This window comes from the organism of the source record quoted next, unplaced genomic scaffold, assembly GCF_019419815.1.
Source record: "Pyrus x bretschneideri cultivar Hongxiangsu unplaced genomic scaffold, Pyrus_bretschneideri_v1 Contig41, whole genome shotgun sequence".
Classification (NCBI taxonomy): Eukaryota; Viridiplantae; Streptophyta; class Magnoliopsida; order Rosales; family Rosaceae; genus Pyrus; species Pyrus x bretschneideri.
In genome coordinates, this window is record NW_025999735.1 from 870,750 (window position 1) to 895,062 (window position 24,313).

The 24,313-nt window shown below is 34.4% G+C and overlaps 2 protein-coding genes, 1 non-coding gene and 1 pseudogene across 4 annotated transcripts; 2 read left to right on the plus strand and 2 right to left on the minus strand.

Moving 5' to 3' along the window:
- Nucleotides 1–774: 774 nt before the first annotated feature.
- Nucleotides 775–877, minus strand: LOC125469311. The gene has a single exon (XR_007251656.1). It is a non-coding gene; the product is annotated as a small nucleolar RNA Z103 (small nucleolar RNA).
- A 143-nt stretch (nt 878–1,020) lies between these two features.
- On the minus strand, nt 1,021–1,107 carry LOC125469312 (annotated as a pseudogene).
- A 12,782-nt stretch (nt 1,108–13,889) lies between these two features.
- LOC103956813 (glutamate decarboxylase 1) lies at nt 13,890–21,595 on the plus strand. Of its 2 annotated transcripts, none has more exons than XM_009368855.3 (7): nt 13,890–14,066; nt 14,293–14,497; nt 19,496–19,696; nt 19,982–20,196; nt 20,373–20,626; nt 20,736–20,788; nt 21,019–21,595. In XM_009368855.3, exons 1-7 carry the CDS (start codon nt 13,981–13,983, stop codon nt 21,508–21,510), a joined length of 1,506 nt encoding a protein of 501 aa, XP_009367130.2. In that variant the 5' UTR covers nt 13,890–13,980; the 3' UTR covers nt 21,511–21,595. The 2 variants fall into 2 exon arrangements, with proteins under 2 accessions (XP_009367130.2, XP_048422389.1); XM_048566432.1 differs by having other exon boundaries at nt 13,938–14,066; nt 14,172–14,497.
- On the plus strand, nt 21,578–23,844 carry LOC103956836 (isocitrate dehydrogenase [NADP]-like). The gene is made up of 10 exons (XM_048566321.1): nt 21,578–21,585; nt 22,155–22,254; nt 22,368–22,477; nt 22,603–22,640; nt 22,760–22,837; nt 22,916–22,969; nt 23,041–23,142; nt 23,289–23,380; nt 23,484–23,587; nt 23,694–23,844. The coding sequence occupies exons 1-10, from the start codon at nt 21,578–21,580 to the stop codon at nt 23,764–23,766; spliced, it is 759 nt and encodes a 252-aa protein (XP_048422278.1). The 3' UTR covers nt 23,767–23,844.
- Nucleotides 23,845–24,313: the final 469 nt, after the last annotated feature.

Sequence of the window (24,313 nt, forward strand, 5' to 3'; positions counted from 1 at the left end):
TTGGGAAAAGGTTGGGAGGTAACAAAAAAATGCGTCTTTTTTGGCTTTCATTCTTTGGCTTGCGAAGGAATTATAAATAGGAGAATTTTAACAAAAAAATTTTGGTACTATTCATTTTAACGAAAAACATACATTTTTATACGAAAAAATCAATCCTGATATTATTCATTTTACTTTTTATTTTATCTTTATCATTAAAACTTAAAGTTTTCAAAACTTTTTCATTAGTTTTCTTTATAAATAATGCGTGGCGCCTCATGCTAATTGAGAGAGGACAACAGAGTGACGAAAAAATCCGTGTCATGTAAGTTATATTGTACAAGGGATTGGATTAAATTTGAATGTCCGCATGCAGCTAAATATTTAGAGAATTTTAACGAAAAATCTACAGTACTGTTCATTTTATCGAAAAACCACATTTTTATACTAAAAAATCAAACCTGATACTATTCATTTTACTCTTTATTGTTAAAACTCAAAATTTCCAAACTATTTTTATTAATTTTCTAAATATTTAAACTCCCGCGAGAATAAACCAATAAAAAATAGAAAAAAGAAATTAATATCTAGGAGATAATTCCTTCTAGCCTCAGTCCTTCGTTATGGACATCTTTTAAAGCCGAAAAATATGATTATTTGAACCAACAAAAACAGACAAAAATAATAAAATCATACACAAAAATGCATTGTATTTTATCGTACCAGCGAATTATCATAACAGAAACGTGTATAAAATCATAAAAAAATAAAAAAATTATAATATGGTGGAGAAAGATGGATCAGATGCACCTGGCTTGGTGTCTCTGTGGTATACAGAGATGTAAGTCGCTCAGTTATTTCAGCTTCGATCATTTGGGGAAATAATCATCACTTCCATCTCTTACTTTTTTTTCTTTTTTTCAATAAGAAACTCATAAAATAACTAAATTAAACAAAACAAAACAAAAAAGGAAATTGAGAAAAAAATAGATTTGAAAACAAAAAAAAAAAAAAAAAAAAGTGGATTTTGGGGGAATTGGGAGAGATCAGAGTTCTGGCTTGGAAATTAAAATATAGCGCAAGTTTGAATCAGCTTCGATCATATGGGGAAAGTAGCATCACTTCAACTCCCAAATCCCCCTCCCACCAAAATAAACCCTAATTTGAACACGCAAAATAATCAAAGAACATAAACGCAGACCAAATGTGGGTTTAGCAGAAAAAGAACAGATACGGAGCCCCAAAATTAAAACCCGAAAAAGATACAGATACGCAAAATAATCAGGCATCCATCGTTACGACGAAGGTGATGAGTCAGAGGCGGGGGTAGAGTGAGAGGGTCGGAGGAGGCGATTCAATTATATAGGCTCTCGTCTTGCACTTGGAAACCCTAATTTCACTGAGGATTTTAGGCGCCGTCCAAGTATAGACAAAGCGGCGGAGTTGGTTGATAGCTACCCTAAGCCCCAATTATATGTAAGCCCATCAAATCCACTTTCGAACGTAGCCCATTGTGGTGGCTGCTTCCAATTGCAACGCTGTCAATTCACTCACATTTTTATTAACATTTGATTCTAAAAATATTTTTATCAAAACGAAAAATACTTTCAGCTATTTTCAATGTAATTCCAAACGAGGACTTTTATCCTTACCCAACTAGGCCAAGGAGAAAGAGTCCCAATTAAGCTTCTTTTAGTGGCTGCACTGCGAGAATTGGGAGGCCATCTCCATTGGAGATGGCTATAGGGCCATAAGTCATATTTCAGCTCAAAATGTTCCACTATCCAACTCTAATGGAGGGCTGGGCCAAAAGAAAAAAGGGACCCACTAGGTCAAGTTTCAGCCCCTTGGCCATTAGGTTGTGCATTGTTAGCCAGCCAGCTAGCCATTTGCTGGTCCAGTCTATCAACACCTAACAGTTACATGACGTTAGCTAACATTAGACTTTGGATTTTTTTTTTTTTTTTAGGACGAAATTTTAAAAAGAAACTAAATACACAAGCCATTTAAAGAATACACTAAATTCAATTGTTGAATTAATGTCTAAGTTGTTGTAGTTTTAATATGACAATTTAATTCAACAAACTTAAAAATAATAAATTATTGAGAGGCTAAACATAGCCAGATTATATATAAATAGGGAGGTTTAATAAAAAAAGGTTTAAGATAAGTTTATTTTAACAAAAAATTATCTTATAACTTTATTTAATATAAAGAACCTGAAATTTAATAAAAATGACAAAATACAATATAATAAAAATAAAAGCTAAAGCCTCATCAATAATAAAGAAGCATTCGTGCAACACTAATTTTTCTCTTTTCAGCCAATGCCCCTGACGGAAGTATCATTTCGTCTGTCCATTCCATCAAAAAGTTAAAATTTTCCATTAGGCTTTAAACCGCGTGAAGTTTGTCGAGGCAACACTCCTATTAAATATTTGTTTGGTTGTGTCCATGTATCTGCTTGTCACATTTGTTTTCTTTTTCATGTGGGTCAAGTCACATTTTTTATTTTTTTGGGTCAAATCACCTTTATTTTCTATCTTTTATTTGGGTTTGGACGTTTGTGCCCTCATCCTTTTCTCTCCTTTTGTATTTCCCTTATCACTGCAATTGTTATTATTGACCAGGAACAATATTAAGGCTAATTCATGAACTGCAAAATATATTTTTCAAACGGGACATGTCAATGAGATGTATGACTTGACTTGTGAAGTCGAGGCATGCTCAACCTATCACAAGAATGCTAATTATCTGCCGACGAGATGACATTATCAGGCAAATAAATTAAGTAGTTGTGAAAAGTAAAGAAATAATTTAAAACTCGTTAGTGTTCTTCAAAATCCTTATCTAAACACAACGTAGTAAAAATCATGGCTCAGAACACTGAAAATCTCCTAGTTTTAAAACTCATTATTTTGGTTCAGTTTTAAAATAGGTGTAATTTTGTTGCAGTTTTAAAATTAGTGTGAATTATTTTGGTTCAGTTCCAGAAATAGTGTTGGTTATTTTGGTTTAGATTCAAAATAATGTGGGTTATTTTGCTGTAAATCCAAAAATAATGTTTATTTATTTCCTTCCAGAAATAATGTAGATTATTTTGGTTTAACTTTCAGAAATAGTGAGTGTGACAACCTGTCTCTAAATTTATGTTTTTATTTATTTTAATCGAGGGAATTGATGAAAATGCTTTAGAGGCAAGGATGTTAATTTCTGTTGACCATCATTTAGAGGAACATATGACTTATTCTTTTGGCGTATTTGTGTAATACTCGTTGGTACGAATGCATAAGCGAAAGCCGTTTGTGAGTCTGGATTATAACGGCATAGTTACGGATGTTTGAAATTGGTTACTTACATTTTAGATTACTAAATTATTTGAATTCCCGCCTTGTGGGAAAGAAGCCAATCAGCTTCAAGGATAGAAAATAGGACCCAATCAGGTGAGAGGAGGGAGAGTCAATTAGGAGAATGGACCTCCCCTTCCTGTGGACTAAACACCCGTGCACAGCACACCCAACCGTACCAAAAATCCGGCCAATTTCTGCCATTTTTTTTAAGTTGGAACACCATATCCTCCACCTACAACCTCTTCCCCAATCTTTCTTCTTCCATCTTCGCCTAAGATTGAAGAGTTTTAGGCCCAAAAACGCGAAGAACCTCATCGGAGCGCCGAAGGTGTTCGACGATGATTCCTCCGATCCGGCGAGTTTCACCACCCACCACCACCCTTAATCAACTCCCCTTGGACCCAGGAACAAGATCCAAGCAATTGTAGGGGTGTTGGAACATCGAGGAAGTCGAATCGAAGAACACCCATCTTAGGGTTTCCGGCGGTTCGTGACCAATTTGAGGTGTTTTCTGGCCAAATTGGCCTTGGCCACAGGTATAAAGTTTGCTTTATTCTTTGAGATCTTCATTTCTGTAAATTTTGAGAATTTTTAAAAATAGTTGAGTTTTCCAGCGAACCCGGGCGGCCGACCTTCACCCGCATCGGCTGGTACGGCGACGCATGGCCAGGGAGCCGACTTTGTGTTTTTATGCAAATTTTTTCATTCTAATTATGCCTTTGAGACCTAATTGTTGTAGTTTGGATATTAGTGTGATTCTTGTATATGTTGGATTAAATGAATATATTCGGATTTGGTTTGAATTCTAGTTATGTGAACTACAAATGGCTTGATCCCTGTTTAGGGTACATAGGCAATCTAACGAGACGTTAGATGTAGCCATACAATATTTGAGATAAAAGCCTTATTTGGGAAATTAAGCAATGTGAAGGAATTGGTGAAAATGTGAGTTTTAACTTTATGATTTGTTGGTTAAATGTGGTCATAAAACAGTGTGTGAGGAATAGAGAAATTGAAGTAAGGAATCTTAAGTATTGATAGTTAGTTAAGCTAGTGTTTAGTCGGGCTTGTCACCGATAATTACCCCTGAAAATAAATAGTTCGGGAGTAGGGCGTTATAGATTGTGCATTTTACGCCACATTATATGTACATATTTATATACTTGAAAGCACTACGATATGGTTAAGTTTTGGATTGCATCATGGCATATCGATAGGTATATTACTGCGCATAATTATTGTGAATGCTTTGAAGTACAAGAGTGAACGCAGGACGCAAAGGTAAGTTCAAGTAGGTATATGTTGTGAAATGTGAGATGCATGGTTATGATTACATTTTATTTAAAATGATTGAGTTATGGCATGACTATATTTATGTTTTAAGCAACTCTGACCTTGTCATACAGGTTGCAATGATAGGCAACTCTGACATTGTCGTACAAGTTGCTTGTGAGTTATACATGCCATATTAGATGCATTTAGAGCTCATAAACCTGCACCCCAATGTTAGTGCTCCCGCTCGTGGCCATTGCACAGTCCTTCATGTGATGTTCACCTTCTGCACCTTACGCTCACCTTGAATCCAAGGTAGGTGCACAAGCCTGTCGTACAGACCACATTAGGTGGTTCCGACTCGTAGGTGACTCGCAGTTATTCGCACAATCTTCACGTGATCGTAGCACTTGAGCGTACTTATTTACACCCAGTCTTGTCGTACAGACCACCAAAGGTGGTTCCGACTCGTGTGTAAGGATATTTGATGAGCTATGGGTTCAGTCGTACAAGTCACTATAGGTGACTCCGACTTACGTGCTAGCATTGATTGATGAGATATAGGGGAGTTATACAAGTCACTATAGGTGACTCCGACTTACGTACTAGTATTGATTGATGAGATATGGGTGAGTCGTACAGGTCACTATAGGTGACTCCGACTTACGTGCTAGCATGGATTACTAAGCACCTGATTATTTATATTGCTAATGAGATGTTGTATCGAGGTATACTTCTGGATTTATTGATAGTATACAATTGATTTCATCCTTATGCATAGTTTTATTTTTTGGGAAATTATACAGGTTTTATGGCGGGGGATTATTACTTTTGATAAGTGAATGGTTTTTGAAAAGCTTTGTTTTCACCCACTCACATTTACTTATTTTGCACCCCTCCAAGTTCTAGTAGTAAAGTTCCGTATCGACGAGGATTCGTGGCACTTCTCAGTACAGGTGGCTTCTTATGATGATATAATCATTATCTTACCTTATTGTACTCTACTTATGCTTTGTATCATGTGTGTATGGGTCCATACCCGCTCACTGCGCACTCGTGTATTTTGGTACTTCTAGGTTTAAATTTATTCATAGTTTACACATTATCACACTTTATGGCTTCGTCACCTTCCAGGTGTCGGCCAGCACAGCTTGATTTGGAGTCCTAGTGGACATTCCGAGTTAGGGTGTGTCAGTGAGGGCTATTTTGTTGTAGTTCCAGAAATAATGTGGGCTATTTGGGTCCATTTTCAGAAATAGTGTGAGTTATTTTGATGTAGTTCCAGAAATAGTGTAAGTTATTTTGGTTCAGTTTAAAAAATAGTGTGGTTATTTTGTTGTAGTTCCAGAAATAGTGTGGTTATTTTGTTATAGTTTCATAAATAGTGTGGGATATTTTGCTATAGTTTCAGAAATAGTGTGGTTATTTTGCTATAGTTTCAGAAATAATGTGGGTTATTTTGGTTCAATTTCATAAATAGTGTGAGTTATTTTTCTGTAGTTTCATAAATAGCGTGAATTATTTTGGTTCAATTTTAGAAATAGTGTGATTTATTTTGCAGGAGTTCCAGAAATAGTGTGGTTATTTTGGTTTAGTTTTAGAAATTGTGTGGTTATTTTAGTTCAGTTTCAGAATTAGTGTGGTTGTTTTGCTATAGTTTCAAAAATAGTGTGGGTTATATTAGTTCAGTTTTCATAAATAATGTGGTTATTTTGCTATAATTCAAAAATATAGTGTTTATTTTGTTCTATTACAAAAATAGTGTATATTATTTTGGTTTAGTTTTCAAAAGTGGTTACAATCAATAATACTAAAACTAATGTAAGAAGTATATACACTACCTTATGGCTTTCACACCATATTTGAATCAGGTTGGCACCGGTGAAACCTATTACATTTTTACACTATTTTTTTGGACAAAAATAAATTGTGTCCCAACAGATATTTGACACAAAAAACAAGGTTTTTTTCCTTCTAAAATTATTATTATTTTATTGTAAATCAAATCAATCACTTTATTTTGACTACAATATTATATTGAATCTACATCTTTAAAATAATAAAATTACTATCTGGAACACACGTGTTATCTACAGTCATCATCCTTTTCTATCTTGGTCATTCTCTTTCTTTCTCTCATTTTCTCCATCTAAGTTTCAACTTTCTACCGCTGATGGGCGGCATATTGCTAAAGCGCAGCAGCAAACCTCTATAGATGACCACAATTCTTGCTAGAAAGATCAGAGGGACTTGGGTATTTAGAAATTAAAAATAAAAAATAAAAAAAATAAAAAATTAAACGCAGCAGCATCAGCGCGGCGCTGCAAACCAAAAGCAGACCCATATTCCGGCAAAGTCAAAAGATCAATCTTGCAGAATCTTCACTCTCAGTGGCAATTTCTGACAAGCAGAAGGGTGGTCGTCCTTCTTCGTCCCTCTACTCACTTCTCTTCGACAATGGAAGAGCTACTTCGTATATTTGCTTGGGCACCTCAAGGCTCAAATTGTCGCAGGGTACGAAAACGGAGATTGGGTGGAGATCGAGAAAGGGAGGGAGGAAGGGAGGGAGGGAAGGAAGGAGGGGGGGAGAGAGAGAGATTGATTGATTCAATTGCAAAATGGTGAAATTTGAATCGAATTGAGAATAAAAACGATAGTAGCGATTAAACAGAGAGATCAAGAAATGGGGAGAAGATTAAACAGGCAAAGACTAGAAGTCAAGGGTAAAAGTGGAAACTAATTGCTTGGGCCAGTCTTATTGGACTGGTTTAATGTTGAATTTGTACTAATCATTAAATAAACTTATATGATGATTTTTTTTTTGTTAAAATTCAAAGTTTTCAAGTCTTTTTTATTAGTTTTCCTATATAAATATAATATGATACTGTTTATTCAAAAATATTTTTTTTGCAATGCTATAATTTTGGACGGGGCTATGTTAGCCCGGTTAGAGATGACTTGACTGGAGGAAAGAGCTGGTGGTTAAGAAAATAAATTGGAAGGGGGATGCAAGGGCTTTTGTCTTTTTGTCTTTTTATTTTTTTATGAGAGTTTTAATTAAAAGGGTTTCTCTAAATTTTTAATTAATCAAAAATCATCTACTAACTTTATTTTATAAAAAAAAAAACTTAAATTTTAATAAAAAAAAAGTTCAAATTTTAATGAGAAGGATAAAAGTTTAACATAATAACAAAAAAAAAAAAAAAAAAAAAGCCAACAAAACATCATACACATACACACTCTCCCTCACTCAACCGTTCAACCTCTTTTTCTCTCTCTCTCTCTTTCACATATTCTCTTAAATTTTTCTCTTTCCTTTCACGTCACCCATTCACATCAACTTTGTCTCTCATCTTTTTTTTTTTTTTTTTTTCACCTATCCCCACTCCTCTCTCCTTTCACTTCACTCCATAAACAATTTTTTTTTCATTTTTTTATTTTATTGTTTATTTATTTGACTATTCTTTCATAATTTTTTAGAACAAACTAAGTAATAATAATACAAGATCAAAAATAAGAAAAAAAATCATTATTCAGTTTTATGAACACTAATATTTTCATTATTTCTTAAACAGAACATTGAATACTTCTTAAACTGAACACTAATTCTTAAACTGAATATTGACTACTTCTTAAACCGAACACTATTTTTTAAATTGAACATTGACTACTTCTTAAACTGAACAATATTTCTTAAACTAAGCGCTGGCTATATCTTAAATGGATACTATCACTATTTCATAAACTAAGCACTGACTATTTCTTAAACCGAACACGAGTATTATCACTATTTCGTAAACTAGTACTATCACTATTTCGTAAATTAAACACTGACTATTTCTTAACAAAAAAACTAACTATTTCCTAAACTAAACACTGACTATTTCATAAAATCGAACACTAGCACTATCACTGTTTTTTAAACTAAATACTGACTATTTCATAAAATCGAACACTAACACTATCACTGTTTTTTAAACTAAATACTGACTATTTCATAAACTAAACACTAAAAGGTTCAAAATTTGAAGTTCTCTTCTCATTGTCATATGAATCACTGACAATAATACTTATATTCTTATAGAGAACATTTCTCTCAAACAATTTATTTGAATTTCCTTTAATTTATTCAATACAAAATTAACAACAAATGCATAAATGAAATATCATAAAAGCTAATGTGCCTTCACTAAGGATCATAATAAAATATTCTTTATTTTTAGGTTTTAAATGGTTAGGGTTAAAATTAATAAAGAATTCCATAATTTGAACATGGGGCGATGATGAGAGCCTACCCCACGTATACGGTTAAGTGGTAGTCATGTACTGATGTCAGTAATATATTTTTTTATCTCAAATCTCTCTCTCTCTCTCTGAGGAAATTTTTGGGATTTGTTGATGTCAGTTTGAATGGAGTTGGTTGGCATTCTCTTCTCCTCTCTCTCTCTCTCTCTCTCTCTCTCAAAACCTTTTTCTTCCCGATGAAATATTTAAAAAGTAATTTGTGTGTTGCTTTTGCACTGTTGGTTTTCTGTTGAAATGGTAGATGCTCGCTTTCGCACTGCTTGCATGCGCACGTGCTTTGGGTTGAATAAGTTTTTGTTTTTTTTTTCTTTTTTTTTTTTTTGTCTTTATCATTAAATAAAGTTATTACATGAATTTTAGTTAAAATTCAAAGTTTTAAAATTATTTTCATTAGTTTTCATTCTTTAATAATATGCTTAATTGTGCATTCTTTATGAGTATATTTTTCTTTCTAAATATAAAAAGTTTAAAGTGCACAATTAAATTTTAGAGTTCTAATAACAATTTTCTTATTTTATGGTAACCAATTATAAGGGTAAATTTTTTTCAAGAGTGATGTGAAAGTGATTAAAACCTCTTAGGGTGTGTTTGTCGTACCAGACTGTCTCGGACTGGACTAACTTCAAGGACTAAACTGAACTGGCATAGACTAGACTAAACTGGACTAACTCAGTGAAGTGTTTGGTGTAATGTCGGACTAAATCACAGACTATAATTTTTTTTGCCGTTTTTAATTCAAATTTACCTTAAAAATTAAACAAAAATGAATAATAAAAAGGGCAGTGAAATCTAGAGATGAATGGACCCAAGCACATTTTCATTCCCCTTCCTTCCTTTACCCTTCCTCATTTCTCTTCTCCATCATTTTCTCTCTATCAAATTATGCATCAATCTCTTACTTTTCTTGTTCAATTAAGAGAATTTGTTGGTTAACCATTTCGCCAAGCCTTTAGAATTTCCAAAAAGAAAGGCAAGCTTTCTAGTAACCAATTAAACCAGCAAATCGATTTACAGAAATTCAGAACAAAAATCAACTGGGTAAATCCCAGAAGAAGAAAAAACCCAAAACCTGCAGATCTATTTACAGAAATTAAGAACAAAAATCGTACCACAGCCAAATCATTCCTTTAATATAAAAAAATCATACAAAGAAGATGATTGAGATTATGAAGCAGTCATGGCAGAGATGACCCAATCGACGAGGAGGCAAGCCGAAGCTAAAGCCAAAATCAGTAGCTTCAAAGCCACAACCATGCGATAGCGAAGCAATGAAGGAGAAGAAGATGACGAAGATGACCCAGTCGACGAGGTCATCGTCAGAGATGAAGAAGTCGACGAGTTCGTCATCGGAGATGAAGCCACGCTCGAAGCTTGTGCCGTCGAAATTGAGGTCGAGAAGGTGATTCGAGCATGACAAAGAAGTTCTTAGCTAGTTCGATGGTTTTTGGAGAGATAGCTAAGAACGGCTAGTGAGGTTGTTAGTGAAAGCGAGTCCTAACTAATCCCATTAAAACTAGTCCAGCTAGGAAACAAACACGGACTGGACTAATATTTAATCTATTCTAGTCCAGTGAAACTTAATGAGGGCAAATAAACGCTCCTTTAGAACAATTCCACCCCTAAAAAAATGTGCCAGCACCTAGCCTACTTAATCCACTTAGTGAACAGTGATAGACCCCCTAATGAACAGTAATAGACCCCCTAATGAACAGTAATAGACCACATGCATCACCACCCCTAACAAAAAATAGCCTAGTCAATTTTATTAAAATATTATTATTTTTTATTATAAAATAATAAAAATAATAATTTTATTAAAAAAAAAAGAGGTAAGTTTGGAACCTCCCTCCATTTCTCTCTCCCTCTCTCTCTCCCCCTATTCGGATTTGGAGGAGCTCTGCACCAAGAACCCGAAATCAACCTCAGCCTCGAGGAGCTATGCACCAAGATCTATCTACGACGCGTTGATCGTGTGGGAGGTTGATGACCCGACTGACGTCAGATGGCTCGACATGTGGGTTTGTCGATTTTAGGCCGGTCTCTTGCCTGGCTTGGGCTGGGTGCCGGTCAAAATGCTAGGTTGGAGTGGATAGCCTAGGTGTCGGGCTGGTTTTTTGGCTGGGTGTTGGTCTATCAATTCCCTAATAGAACTGCTCTTAGAGTGTTAGGGCTAGATTGGTATTACTGTGTTTTGAAAAAAAACTGCTTCTGCTGTGCTGTGAGAATAAGCTCATTTTTTGTGCTTCTCGTTTTCAGTTTTTTTCACCCAAAACTATGAAAATAAGTTGTTTTTAAGTGTTTACCAAACACCTTTTTTAGCTCAATTTTTTATGATATCCACTTTTTATAAAAACAGTTCAGTACCAAACCAATACTTATTGTAGCAAAACTACTTTTTTAAGGTCCTCATTTTGAAAACATGTCTTTTTTTATATGAGTCTTTAGATTAAGTTTTTTTTTTTTTTCCGATAGATTAAGACCTGGTTTGGTATTGAGGTAATTCTGAAAAAAAACTGGTATAAAAAAAAGCTGGGAGCTATTTTTGTGTTTGGTAAACATTCAGTTTTAGTTTTTTTTCACAGTTTTGGGTGAAAAAAAGCCAAAAATAAGAAGCTGCAAAACCCAGCTTTGAAAAACCAGTTTTTTTTCACAACCGTTTTATATAAAAGTTTACCAAATACTATAATACTGTTTTTTTTTTTTCAAAAGCATTTTTACAAAAAAGTTTACCAAACACTCATCTGCTTTATTTCACAGCCGCTTATTCTCACAGCACAGCAGAAGCAGTTTTTTTTCAAAACACATCAATACCAAACCAACCTAAGTCATCTAAATAATTTTTTCGATAGATTCTGTCCCGACCAAAAGGGTCCACTCCTCTGCGCCGTGGCTCTTCCTGGAGCACAACGGGTTCTCCAAAACTTTGAAAAATTTCCTTTCAGATGCTGGAGTCGAGGTGGGGAGCATGCTTTCGTTCTGGGTTTTGTTTTTTCTTTCGCAATTTGATAGAGATATGGCCCATGGGAAAGAAAATTTTGAAACAGGTCCTGTTGCCTCTTTTACACTCGAAGCGGACAAAAAAAAGTGAAAAACTCATAGAGGAGAGAATAAGACTGAACGATCAAGAGAGAAGGATAGAGGAAGGGAAGCTAGAGGAGAGAGGCAGTAGGTAAAGAAGACAGAAAGTTTCACGCGGAAACTTTTTTAACTTGATCATTTTGCATAATTATTGTATTTCGAGAGGCAGTAGGGGAAGAAGACGGAAAGTTTAACGCGGACACTTTCCTTAACTTAATCATTTTGCATAATTATTTTGTTAATTAATGTTATTCATACCATATTTTTATATCATCTTAGCTAGCATCTGATGTGGACAGCCACATTATTTGAAAAATTTGCAAAACCCAAGGAAATGAACGAGAAAGACTCATCGTATACCACAATTATTATTTAATTAACTAATTTTTCTTAATTATTAGTTTATTACATAATGAACTAAATTTAAAATTTTGATTAATTCAAATAATGTGGCTGTCCACATCAAATGTCACCTAAGGTGGTATGAAAATATGGTATGAATAACATTACTTGTTTCAATATAACATAGATTATTTAGTTTGTTGACTTAATCTACTATAACTAATATGAGAACTCATATAAAAAAAGAACTTCAAATATCCTCAAAATGAAAATCTTAAGCTCTGATTAACGTAATTTCTCAAACTTAAAAGAGTTTTATGAAAACATAATAAACTTGGTGGTGAGTGAAATAATTAACCATTAAAAATTATTGAAACTCAACAATGAGAATCGGCGTACAAAAACGCAACTTAATAATAATTAATAAAAGAGCGAACAACAGGGGCCGAAGAAGGAAACAAAAGAAAAAACAAACACAGAAGCTGTAAAGGTGGTGGATGAATCAAACAGGATCCTGTCACCAACTAAGCTGCCAGAACGAGCCTGTGCATTAAGTGCACAAATTGATTTTTAATTTGAATCATGTTATTGCACAATTTCATCAATTTTGAGTTGATTTCCGGGTTTTGACTAGTTCAGTATCGAATTTTATTAAGCACATTCATAACATGTGTATAATTACTAGTTTGTAGTAATAGTAATAATAATTAAAAAAAAACAAAGAATAAGTTTTTTTTGGTTGTTGGAAGAATAAATAAAAAGAACGTAGACCACGTTTACTTTATACTAATGTGAGAATGAAATAATCGAAGAACTTAGAAATAAAGAAGCTAAGTACAGGAAATTGGATTTCAAGGTAAAACTCACATGTTATGATTCAATTGGTGTCACTAAACACAGAAAAAAAAAATAAGAAATGAAATAATTCATATACCCATATTCTAATAAACGTAAGAAATTCAAATCACAATTTTTTCAATTTCTAGTCCCTGTCAGTTAACATGCTCTTAAAATTCTTCATATTTCATCTTCTTCTCAGAAAGTCTATAACTATCAACTACTGACCCTACTCAGTTTAATGAAACAAAGAAGAGAAAAAGAAAAACCAGCCATTGATTTTGAATGGATCCTAAAGTAAAGTCCAAAGTCAAGGGCGAGGGTCACAGAGAAAAGAATAATCTTTACATCTTCTGCAATAACTTTAGGGGATGCCCTTCCTTCTAGGCTATGTATTATTTTTCATTTTTCATTTTTCTTAATAATCGAGATTATCTACATTAAGAAAAGATGGGTGGGCTCAGCTTCACAATAAGTTATCAATAATATAGTTCAAATTTAACTTTGACGAGAATCGTACCTAAGACCTCTGAATGAGTTATCTACATTAAGGAAAGAGGGGTGTGCAAAAGTCTTATTATACGAATTCAATCACCAAATTGTAGGACGAACGCACTGACCAAATGTAGGGGCTTACCTGGTAGTTTCCAACGCAAATTATTTTTAATGAAACACCAATTAAGAAATTGTTTTTCCTTATAAATATCTCTCTCTGTCCTCCCCCAGTTGTATACTACTATCCATCTTCTTCCTTCCCAAAACCCCAATCTCCGTCACAATACCACATTTACATCTCTAGATCGATCTCATCACCACCATGGCTCTCTCAAGGGCTGCATCGGAGTCGGACGTCTCCATCCACTCAACCTTCGCTTCTCGATACGTCCGAACTTCTCTTCCTAGGTAATTACATCACATGAATTTCTTTATTTTGTGGTTTTTTTTTTCATCCGTAGTACTATGAATCTAAACCATATATTTTGCGAAAATATTCTTAATACAATTTAGGTTTACAGTCGGACTATATAATACAATTTTGCATGAAAACGAATTTCCCTCCCTCTACGCACATGTGCATGATTCGTACCGATTGATTTGATCGTGAGATGGATGATTTTTGATCACGAAGGTTCAAAATGGCGGAAAATTCGATCCCGAAGGAGGCAGCGTACCAGATCATAAACGATGAGCTGATGTTGGATGGGAACCCTAGGCTGAATCTGGCATCGTTCGTGACGACATGGATGGAGCCTGAGTGTGATAAACTCATGATGGCCTCCATCAACAAGAACTACGTCGACATGGATGAGTACCCTGTCACCACTGAGCTCCAGGTAACTAATTAAATTAACTCATTTCTTTTTATTTCTTTTTAAAAAGTCGCATTTTTTTATCAATATCATTCATCGTCAATCTGAATCCACTCCCATTTAGCAATTATTTATTATATTAAAGTAACAAGAACAGCATAAAATTTAGCACGTCTTAGTCGTGGGAGTGGGTAAGAATATGTTAACTGTAGACGCGTTAATTAGGGTTATTATATATCATAAACAACGACTTAATCTTTTCTTAGATGTTTTAGAAGTAGATGCCATGTTTGCGACGTTGTTCATTGCGTTCGATGTTTAATAATCCACATGCTAAGGCCTGATTGGTAGTAATCGCAATATTATTTTCTAAGGGTTTCTGAACTTTAGCTCAATTGGAATTTTGGTCAATAAACTAAAAGTTCGTGAGTATTGATCTCTAAATTTATTATGATGTGGAGTAATGATTTTTTTGGCTAACTCCGTCAGAACTTTCATCAAATAAAGGGTTTAAGGGAATGAAAAATGAATGAAAGTTTTAACGAAATTAGCAAAAAAGAACAACTCTTTTACATTATAACAAGTTCATTGACCAATACTCACGGATTTTTAATTCAAAAACTAAACCTCAAATTAGACTAAAGTTTAGGAAATACTGCTCTGATATTCTCAAATAATAAAAAAAATCGAATGAAAACAAATTAAATTATAAAAAATATTTCTCCTCCAATCAAATGCCTTTTGTATGATAGGCTGATAGCCGACCGATCTATCCTTCACCATGTTACCATGCCTTCTAGGCTTCTTGTCTTCAACTGGATCTATTCTTTTTCATGTGGATCAACAAATAAGGTAAGTTCATGTGGATTAACAAATTGATTTCGATGAAGAACTCTAAAATGGATATTTTTAGTATGTTTTTATGTATTTTACTTTCATGTTCTGTGCCATTAGATGCTATTTTTTAATTAAAATTGCCGATTTAGAGGAGAAATTTTTTCAAGTGACGGGAACATCATGACACGTGGTGTTCCCTCACACATGGTGATTTAGTTTTTTATACTTATTGAAATATAAAATTAAAGGATATCCAAGATGTTAAATTACCATGTGTGAGGGAACACCACGTGTCATGTGTTCCCGTCACTTATAAAAATTTCTCGATTTAGAGAAAGTGATAGGAGGTAATAGTTAAATATGAGGTCCCACAACCTCTCTACTTGTCAGAAAAAATAGGAAAAGGTCTTGCCGTCTTGTCGGTTGAAAAGTCTATCTTCTTCGTCTTTTTCACATTCGTTCTTCTCTTCTTTGCCCGATTATCCCACAGAAACTTCAAAGCCATAGCAGTATTGCACAAACGAAACGGTCACCTAAAAGCTGCATTCAACACATGTCTTGTTTTTATTGGGCCACCTAACGTAACGAGTAAAATAGGTAATACTCAAATATTGTCCTTCATTAATTTCAACCTTCATCAGTATTCACAGCCGTTGAATTAGTATAATTTTGATGAAAACCGTCCATATTTCGTAGCATGGCAATTTGTAATTTATGGGTAAGAAGGAAAAACTAGAGGCAGGTATTTTCGTGAGTGTTTTTTTTTTTTTAAATTTTTTTTTTTAACAAACGATATTAATTACATTAAAAAAATAAATGTATTTTCATGAATTGAGTAGATCGATATTTTTACATTAAAAGGAGAAAGGTTTAGGTAAGTCACACAATGGACAACTTAATTTAATATCGAATTCGTTATCTACGAGATTCGAACCTAAAATCTCTCATTTTCAAATAAAAAAGAATACTATCAAACTATAGTATGAATGACGTTAATTAAATTATTTAAATAGGAATAGTGTTAGTGATATGACCGAGACCCGTGCATTATTCCAATCCAACACGCCGTGCTTGTAGATTTTTCATTCTCTATAACGACGGACTTGGACTTCAAATGTGAAGTCGATTCACCACATATATCAATGTCATGCCGTGTCGGCCGCAAGGTACCCAACAACGAAAATATAGTCTTTGTTATTGAAGAAAAAAGTTGATAAATACATTCATTTTGACTTTTGCATACTTTTATTTAATTATATTCGTTATTTTTATTTGATTGATTTAATTTGAAAGCTAAAAATCTAAAAAAATGTGTGAGAAACTAATAAAAGTGTGTGAAAATTATCTTCTCTCACTAAAAAAAAGTTATAAATTATAAACTTAGTTTAGTGGCCAAAATATTTAGAAGAATTATTTTAAGTTGCAAAGTTATAAAAAATTGATCTTAGGACCACATGCAAGGCTTTGTGAAGTGAAAATCTTACACGAAAGTAAAAATGGATTTCTTTTAATGAGAATGAAAAGAGCTGTTTTTTTTTTAATTTTAATTTTTAATTTTTAAATTACGGTTGATATAACCAGTCCAAGCTATATTAAGAAAGATAAAGATTTGAACTCGATAAGCAATTTATTGAATAAAAAACCTAACTACCAAAACAATTACTGCTTAAAAAAAATATTATTAAAAGAAGGGAAAATGTTCAAAACTATTACAAGAATTTAGAAAATGAGAGAATTTAGAACTCGAAATGCATGGGTAGAAACTTAAAACCTTATTCACTACTTATGTGATAACAAGAGTTGATTGAGTTCTCAATAGTGGTGGTATTTAATGGATGAGGATCCTCTCTGGATCCTCTTTCTGGAGATTATAGGGATCCTTACATTCTAGCCGTTCATTGTATATTGTGCGGTCAGTTTTTGTTATGTACTATTTATGTTTAATTTTATATAAAAAAATTCAAAATAATTTCTAGCCACATGATGTACGATGAACAGTTAGAATGTGAGGATTCCTACAACTTAGATTTGGATGGAATTCAAATCCGTATTTAATATCATAAAAATTCAGATAACAGTTTTTCATTATATTTTTCAGTAATTTTCTAGTTTTAAATTAATATTTTGGCTCTGATGTTTAGTTAGTTACTTGGAAACTTGGACCACTAATTACAAATCCAGTGAAGCAAGTGGGTACTTAATAATTAATATGATATTTTGACAAAAAAAAAAAAATGATATTGAATTCTTTGGAATGAATTCTTAGCTGTGGCGTAGGGTTTCTGATGCTTCCCTCTGAGCTTTATTTTACGGTCATTAGTCAACAAGTTTGGTTGGGTGGACAAGAAAGGGCTGTCCGCCTATCACCGAAGGCCATGTGCGGCTTTGTTATGCTTTCAACTTCCACTGATTGGTCTGTGCCAAAAATTATATTCCTGGACAAGACGGTTTGAGTGCATTGTTGCTCACCATCATTTAATTTGTTGTATGTTCATCATCCTATTTATCGTTGTTAGATAAGTTTGAATATTGAGATTTATGCTTATCCACTATACGAATCTCGAAATTCAAAATCATCTAATGATGATAACTAGAGCAATGAACATACACCACATTAAATGATGATAAGCAAAAATGCTTGCATACGGTTTTGGAGAAAGGGACTCGTGTCTTTATAGTCAGACCTTATGCACATTTGATTTTGATGCACCCATGAACTGCAAAACTTTCAATCAATGTGAGGACAATTTTAATTTGTTCTCCTACATTATTGTCCCAATATTTTCAGAAGTTTTGTTCAAAGAGTATATTATAAATACTTTTAAAATGACTGAATGCGAGTTTTGACAATTAAAAATAGTTTTTTTTCTTATGTTTGTTTTATTTTGATTTTGATTTATTTAGTGTAAACTTGATTCCAAAATAAAGCCTTTATCTTTCGATTCACTTCAATGCACAAGGAGAAACACAAAGGATGAGTTGAAATGTCGAACTTTTTTTTGTTTTTTTTTGTTTTGAGGAAACGATATTGTAACGGAGGGGGTAGATTTAGTCTCATAATAGGCTAGCAATAATGTGGTTCAAATTTTTCTTTGGAGAGAATTGAATTTAAGACTTTTCACTTACAGGTGAAGAGGAATATCGTATTGCTATGTGGCAATGCCAAAATCTTGGCCAATTCGATTATAGTAGATAGATGTATAAATTATTTTTTTTGCCTTTACTAGTTTTTTTTATTTTTTTATTTTTTATTGGTGTGACTACTTTTATTTTCTATTCCCTCCCCTTCTAAGAAATATAAAATCATCAGTTACGTATGTCAAAATTAATTGCACGCATGGTTTACATAGGACTTCGCTTCTCTGCCTTCTCACTTCTCATACACTTTCATCCTTTCCTATTTTGTGCGGTTACGGTCACGGTTAAGCCATGTCAACATTTATATTAATTTTTTGTATAGATAATAAGACAAAAAGCAATAGTAATATAAAATGTTGATGTGGTTTAACAGTAACTGCACAAATAGAAAGGAAAGAAAATGTATGAGAATTGGGAGGGCAAAGAAGCCAGTCGATTTCCGTAAAAATTATTCAGTCCGTTAAAACGTGTTGATGTGAAAGATATGATGCAAGAAGGAAGGACCAAACTTTCATTGACGATCGAGTATGCAGGAATCAGTTTTAAACCTGAATTGGAATTAGAATTAGAATTAGAATCAGTCTCAGTCAAGAAATTTCCAAATGTTGACTGCATAGTCGTACATTTAAAGTTTCGGAAGCGAATTAGAAATTGAACAGTGAATTTTTAATTTTGTTCATCTTTTAACCAACCTCCAACGTTTAAAATTTTCAACTGCCATATTTGTAGCATTGCGTTTGTTTCTCTAAGTTAAAGTTTTGCGTATACCAACTAATGGAGGACAGCTCACAATTATACTGATTGCATTGCCTTACGTGAGGAGAGAGAAATAAAAATCCAAGGATAAATGCAATTATGACACTCATTCTGAGAATCTGAATGATACAATTAACCACTCCAAACGAATTTGTAATTTGTTTTCTACTAATTTATAGAATTAATTTACAAACCTTATGATAAATTCTGAAAGCTAAATGGTGCACCTACAGTTAGTGCATACATGGAACTGATGTGTGTTTTGATATTATGCGCATGAAAATATGACAGAATCGGTGCGTAAACATGATAGCTCATCTGTTCAATGCACCATTGGGAGATTCAGAGGCAGCAGTTGGAGTGGGAACGGTGGGCTCTTCTGAGGCCATCATGTTGGCTGGCTTGGCATTCAAGAGGAAGTGGCAAAACAAGAGGAGAGCTGAGGGCAAACCCGTTGACAAACCCAACATTGTCACCGGAGCCAATGTCCAGGTATTCATGCAGCTATCATTAAACAATTTAGGTTATGAAGGCCACATTCTTAAACTACATTGATGAACCACGGTATGTGACATGAGTGGTCGACTTGTTGCCTTAGTTTTCATGACTAGTTGGTACTCAAACATCACTTGTCGCGTAATGTAATGTGATTTAAGTTCTAGTGCACAAAAAATTTGGTACTTTCAGCATTGCAATTAATCAAACTACTGTGACTTGTTCTTCCTCTGCTACATATATACTGAACTAAATAAATATATCTTGTTGTATAAATTTAAGGTGTGCTGGGAGAAGTTTGCAAGGTACTTTGAGGTGGAGTTGAAGGAGGTGAAGTTGAGGGAGGGCTACTATGTAATGGACCCTGAGAAAGCAGTGGAAATGGTTGATGAGAACACAATCTGCGTTGCTGCTATCCTCGGCTCCACCCTCAACGGTGAGTTCGAAAATGTGAAGCTCTTGAATGATCTCTTGATAGAGAAGAACAAGGAAACTGGGTATGCATCTCTATGTCTATCTCTATCTTACAAGTTCGTTGGTGTTGGCGTATGTACGTACATTGTGACTTTGGTGCACTTGTACAAGATTAAGAATTGTAGTATTTTAAACTGATATTATACCAACTGATATGACACATTATTTACTGGTTTACATCTTCCACTTGGGTACGCAGATGGGATACTCCAATCCATGTAGACGCAGCAAGTGGTGGGTTTATTGCTCCATTTCTTTACCCAGAACTGGAATGGGATTTCCGTTTGCCCCTTGTGAAGAGCATCAACGTTAGCGGACACAAGTACGGACTTGTGTACGCAGGGATTGGATGGGTCATCTGGAGGAACAAAGAAGATTTGCCGGAGGAACTCATCTTCCATATCAACTATCTTGGAGCTGACCAACCTACTTTCACCCTCAACTTCTCAAAAGGTACTTTTTTAGAAGACTTCATTAATTTAGTGATAGAATTAATAATTAGTTCACTTAATTAAGTACATGTTAAACTTTCGACTGAGTATAAATGTTTTTCACAATGCAGGCTCCAGCCAAGTTATTGCTCAATATTATCAACTGATTCGCTTGGGTTTTGAGGTGAGTACACTAATAACTTCTAAATGAAATAATCATGAAAATTTTACCATTAATTATATGTACATGTCAAATGGCTAATAGGACACCTCCAATTTCCTGATAGACCATCTTGCATAAAATATTAATCCAATAGAAAAATCATTGAGACATCTAATTGTGATCAAGTAATTAATATGCACGAAAGTCTCAAACGTGATACTAATATGTTAATTCTTGTATATGTAAATCAGGGATACAAGAATGTCATGGAAAATTGTCGTGAAAACATGATAGTACTAAAAGAAGGATTGGAGAAGACAGGTCGCTTCAACATAGTCTCCAAAGACGAAGGTGTACCCTTGGTGGCCTTCTCTTTGAAGGATAACCATCGCCACGACGAGTTTGAAATCTCCGACTTGCTTCGCCGCTTCGGATGGATAATTCCGGCATACACCATGCCCCCGGACGCACAACACATCACCGTGCTACGTGTCGTCATTAGGGAAGACTTCTCTCGCACTTTGGCGGAGCGGCTCGTGAATGACATCAAAAAAGTGTTGAGTGAACTTGACAGGCTTCCATCTAAGCTTAGCTCCAATGTGAAGGCTGCTGATGAAGACGGTGAGAAACCTGGGACGACACTTGAGAGTAAGAAGAGTGATCTGGAGAAAACAAGGGAGATCACGACAATTTGGAGGAAGTTTGTTATGGCCAGGAAGCAGAAGATGAATGTTGTTTGTTAGAAGGGTCTCCCTTTTGCTACTCTAATGAATTATTGACCTATCTTCTATGATTATGTGTGTTATGGCCATGTTAGGGTTATTTCTGTACTTGTACTATTGTCCTTACAATTCGGGTGGGAGTGAGCGTCCATTTTTGTTTGGTGCGTGACAATTTCTTTTGCTCAAGTAGTTGTGCCGGCTGCTGAGCATTTTACCCCCTTTTACTTTGTAAAAGTTGAAAAGGGGCTCTTGAGTATGTATGCTAATGACAAGACTTAATTAAATTTGCAATCAGCAAAGAAATCTGATTAAACATTTCATTGAAGTTCTTTCTTGTATTAAGTAATAATCCAATGTCGAACCCCAATTGGTCTCACAAATAACTAAAGATTACTTGGAGTACAATTAAGGAAAAATTACCTGGAATCATCAATATTCAATGTTAAAAAACAAGAAGGGTGGTTCAAGCCAACGTAACAATCTTTTTTTTTTTTTTTTTTTTTTTAATGAATAAAGATTAAACGACATTAGATTTTCCATAATGATCGTGTGTGAGACATCTACCCTCTCATAAAAGGAGTGAGAATCTAATACGCATGGCACACTTGTTGATTTGATTTAACTCTAACTTTACGAAACTGATACGCTTGTGTACATGGGTCGAGACTCGAAGAAATTTCACCGTACACTTGTTCATACTGTCTTTTGATATGTGGTACAGGGGACGAAATGACAAGGGTTTTCTGGAAATCCATTAAGAACAAGGTTTCTACATCTTACTCTTAAGTGCTTCACTAATACTACTTTTTGTAACTACATGCTGTTGTGATCAAGATGGTGGTTGCTTATATGATTCTTTCTCTTTGTTGTATCTGCAGCTTATTTTGCCATCTGTGGAATTAGACATCAAATACTTTGACCTTGGTCTTCCTCATCGGGATGCCACTGATGACCAGGTTACTGTTGAAAGTGCTGAGGCTACTCTCAAGTACGTTTATCGCATCTCTACTTAAAGTTCTTAGAACGGAAGAACAATGAGCGCTTAGAGTATCTTTTTGCTTGGAAATTTTAGTTTGCTATTTCATTCCACATCTCTAACACTTGGTATTTTAGGTACTATGTAGCGATCAAGTGTGCAACTATTACTCCAGGTCAACACTACTGAACAATTATACATGCATTTGTTTTCTAACTCTAGATCCTGTATTAATATTTTCAGTCGTCACCGAGAGATTGACAAAATTCATGATATTGTTGTTATAATTGACAGATGGAGCTCGTATGAAGGAGTTTAACTTGAAGAGTATGTGGAGGAGTCCCAATGGGACTATTAGGAATATTTTGGATGGTTAGTGAACTGTCAACTATACGTTTTCATCTTTTGAACAATATTCTTTTCAAATTACAATGATTGCTTTTTCTACAGGTACTGTTTTCAGAGAACCAATTATTTGCAAAAACATCCCTCGCCTTGTCCCAGGTATTATAATGTCATATGGTGATTCTATAGTTTCGTCGGATTAGAACAATGCTTATTGTTTCTGTTTTCAGGCTGGACAAAGCCGATATGCATTAGAAGACATGCTTTTGGTGATCAGTATCGAGCAACTGATGCAGTCATTAAAGGACCTGGGAAACTGAAATTGGTGTTTGGCAAACTTTTATCTTTACTTTGATAGTATTAGATTTGTGTACAGCACTGTAGTTTAGAAGGATTATATGTGCAAAGTTTCTCTTGATAAGTGATAGTTCTTAAATTCCTTTAGTTTTTTGTCTTATTACATGATAAATGCTTGCAGCACCAGAAGGAAAGGATGAGAAGACAGAGCTAGAGGTTTACAATTTTACAGCGGAGGGGGGAGTTGCATTGGCCATGTACAACACTGATGAGGTTTAATTTGTTACTCCTTTCGTGTTTCTGTTGAAAGAATTTCTTGATTGCTGTGAGTCACTGTGTTTGTCCCTTATATTGTATATCTGTCTTGGGTATGCAGTCCATCCGTGCTTTTACAGGGGCTTCCATGACCACAGCTTATGAGAAAAAGTGGCCTCTTTATCTTAGCACAAAAAATACTATTCTGAAGAAGTATGACGGAAGGTACGCAGATTCCTAATTTCCCTGTTTTGACAAACAGAAAAAGGATTTAAAATTTGTACTTATCATTTTCTGACCTATCTATATCTTTGTTTGTTCATGATATAAGATTCAAGGACATATTTCAAGAAGTTTATGAAGCTAACTGGAAATCAAAGTTTGAAGCTGCTGGAATATGGTAAGGAGTCAGGATTGAAAAAGCCTGGCGATTTTGTTTGATAGTAATGGATCCTGAGGTCAAATGGTGTTGTTTTATTGACTGTATACTACCTTAGGGATTACGAAATAAGGTATCATACCTTAGGGATTACAAAATAATGAAAAAGTTTAAGTGACCGAGATGCGAAAGAAAAACTTTTGCTTTACATTTCCAGAAAGACCACCTATTTGTTCGTTTACCAGGTTCAATACGAAATCATAAATAAGCTCTATCAAGGATTGCTAGGCATTTGGTACTGAGTTTCCTTCTCCATTTTTAGTAACAAAATGAACCGGAAGTATGACCAAACTGAGAATGAGCAATATAAACAAAGAAGGATTTGTGAATGAGAAATACAAGTTTCCTATATGCATAGAAATCAATGGTAGAATAGCAAATTGCTCAAGTGGGTTGAGGACCAACCCCGTTATCTCCAAAGCCTCCGTATGGGCTTCACCTTGTACTCCGTGAAAAGGAAAGAAAATGAAAAACTCATGACGAGAGACTGAGAGTGAGAGTGAACAATCAAC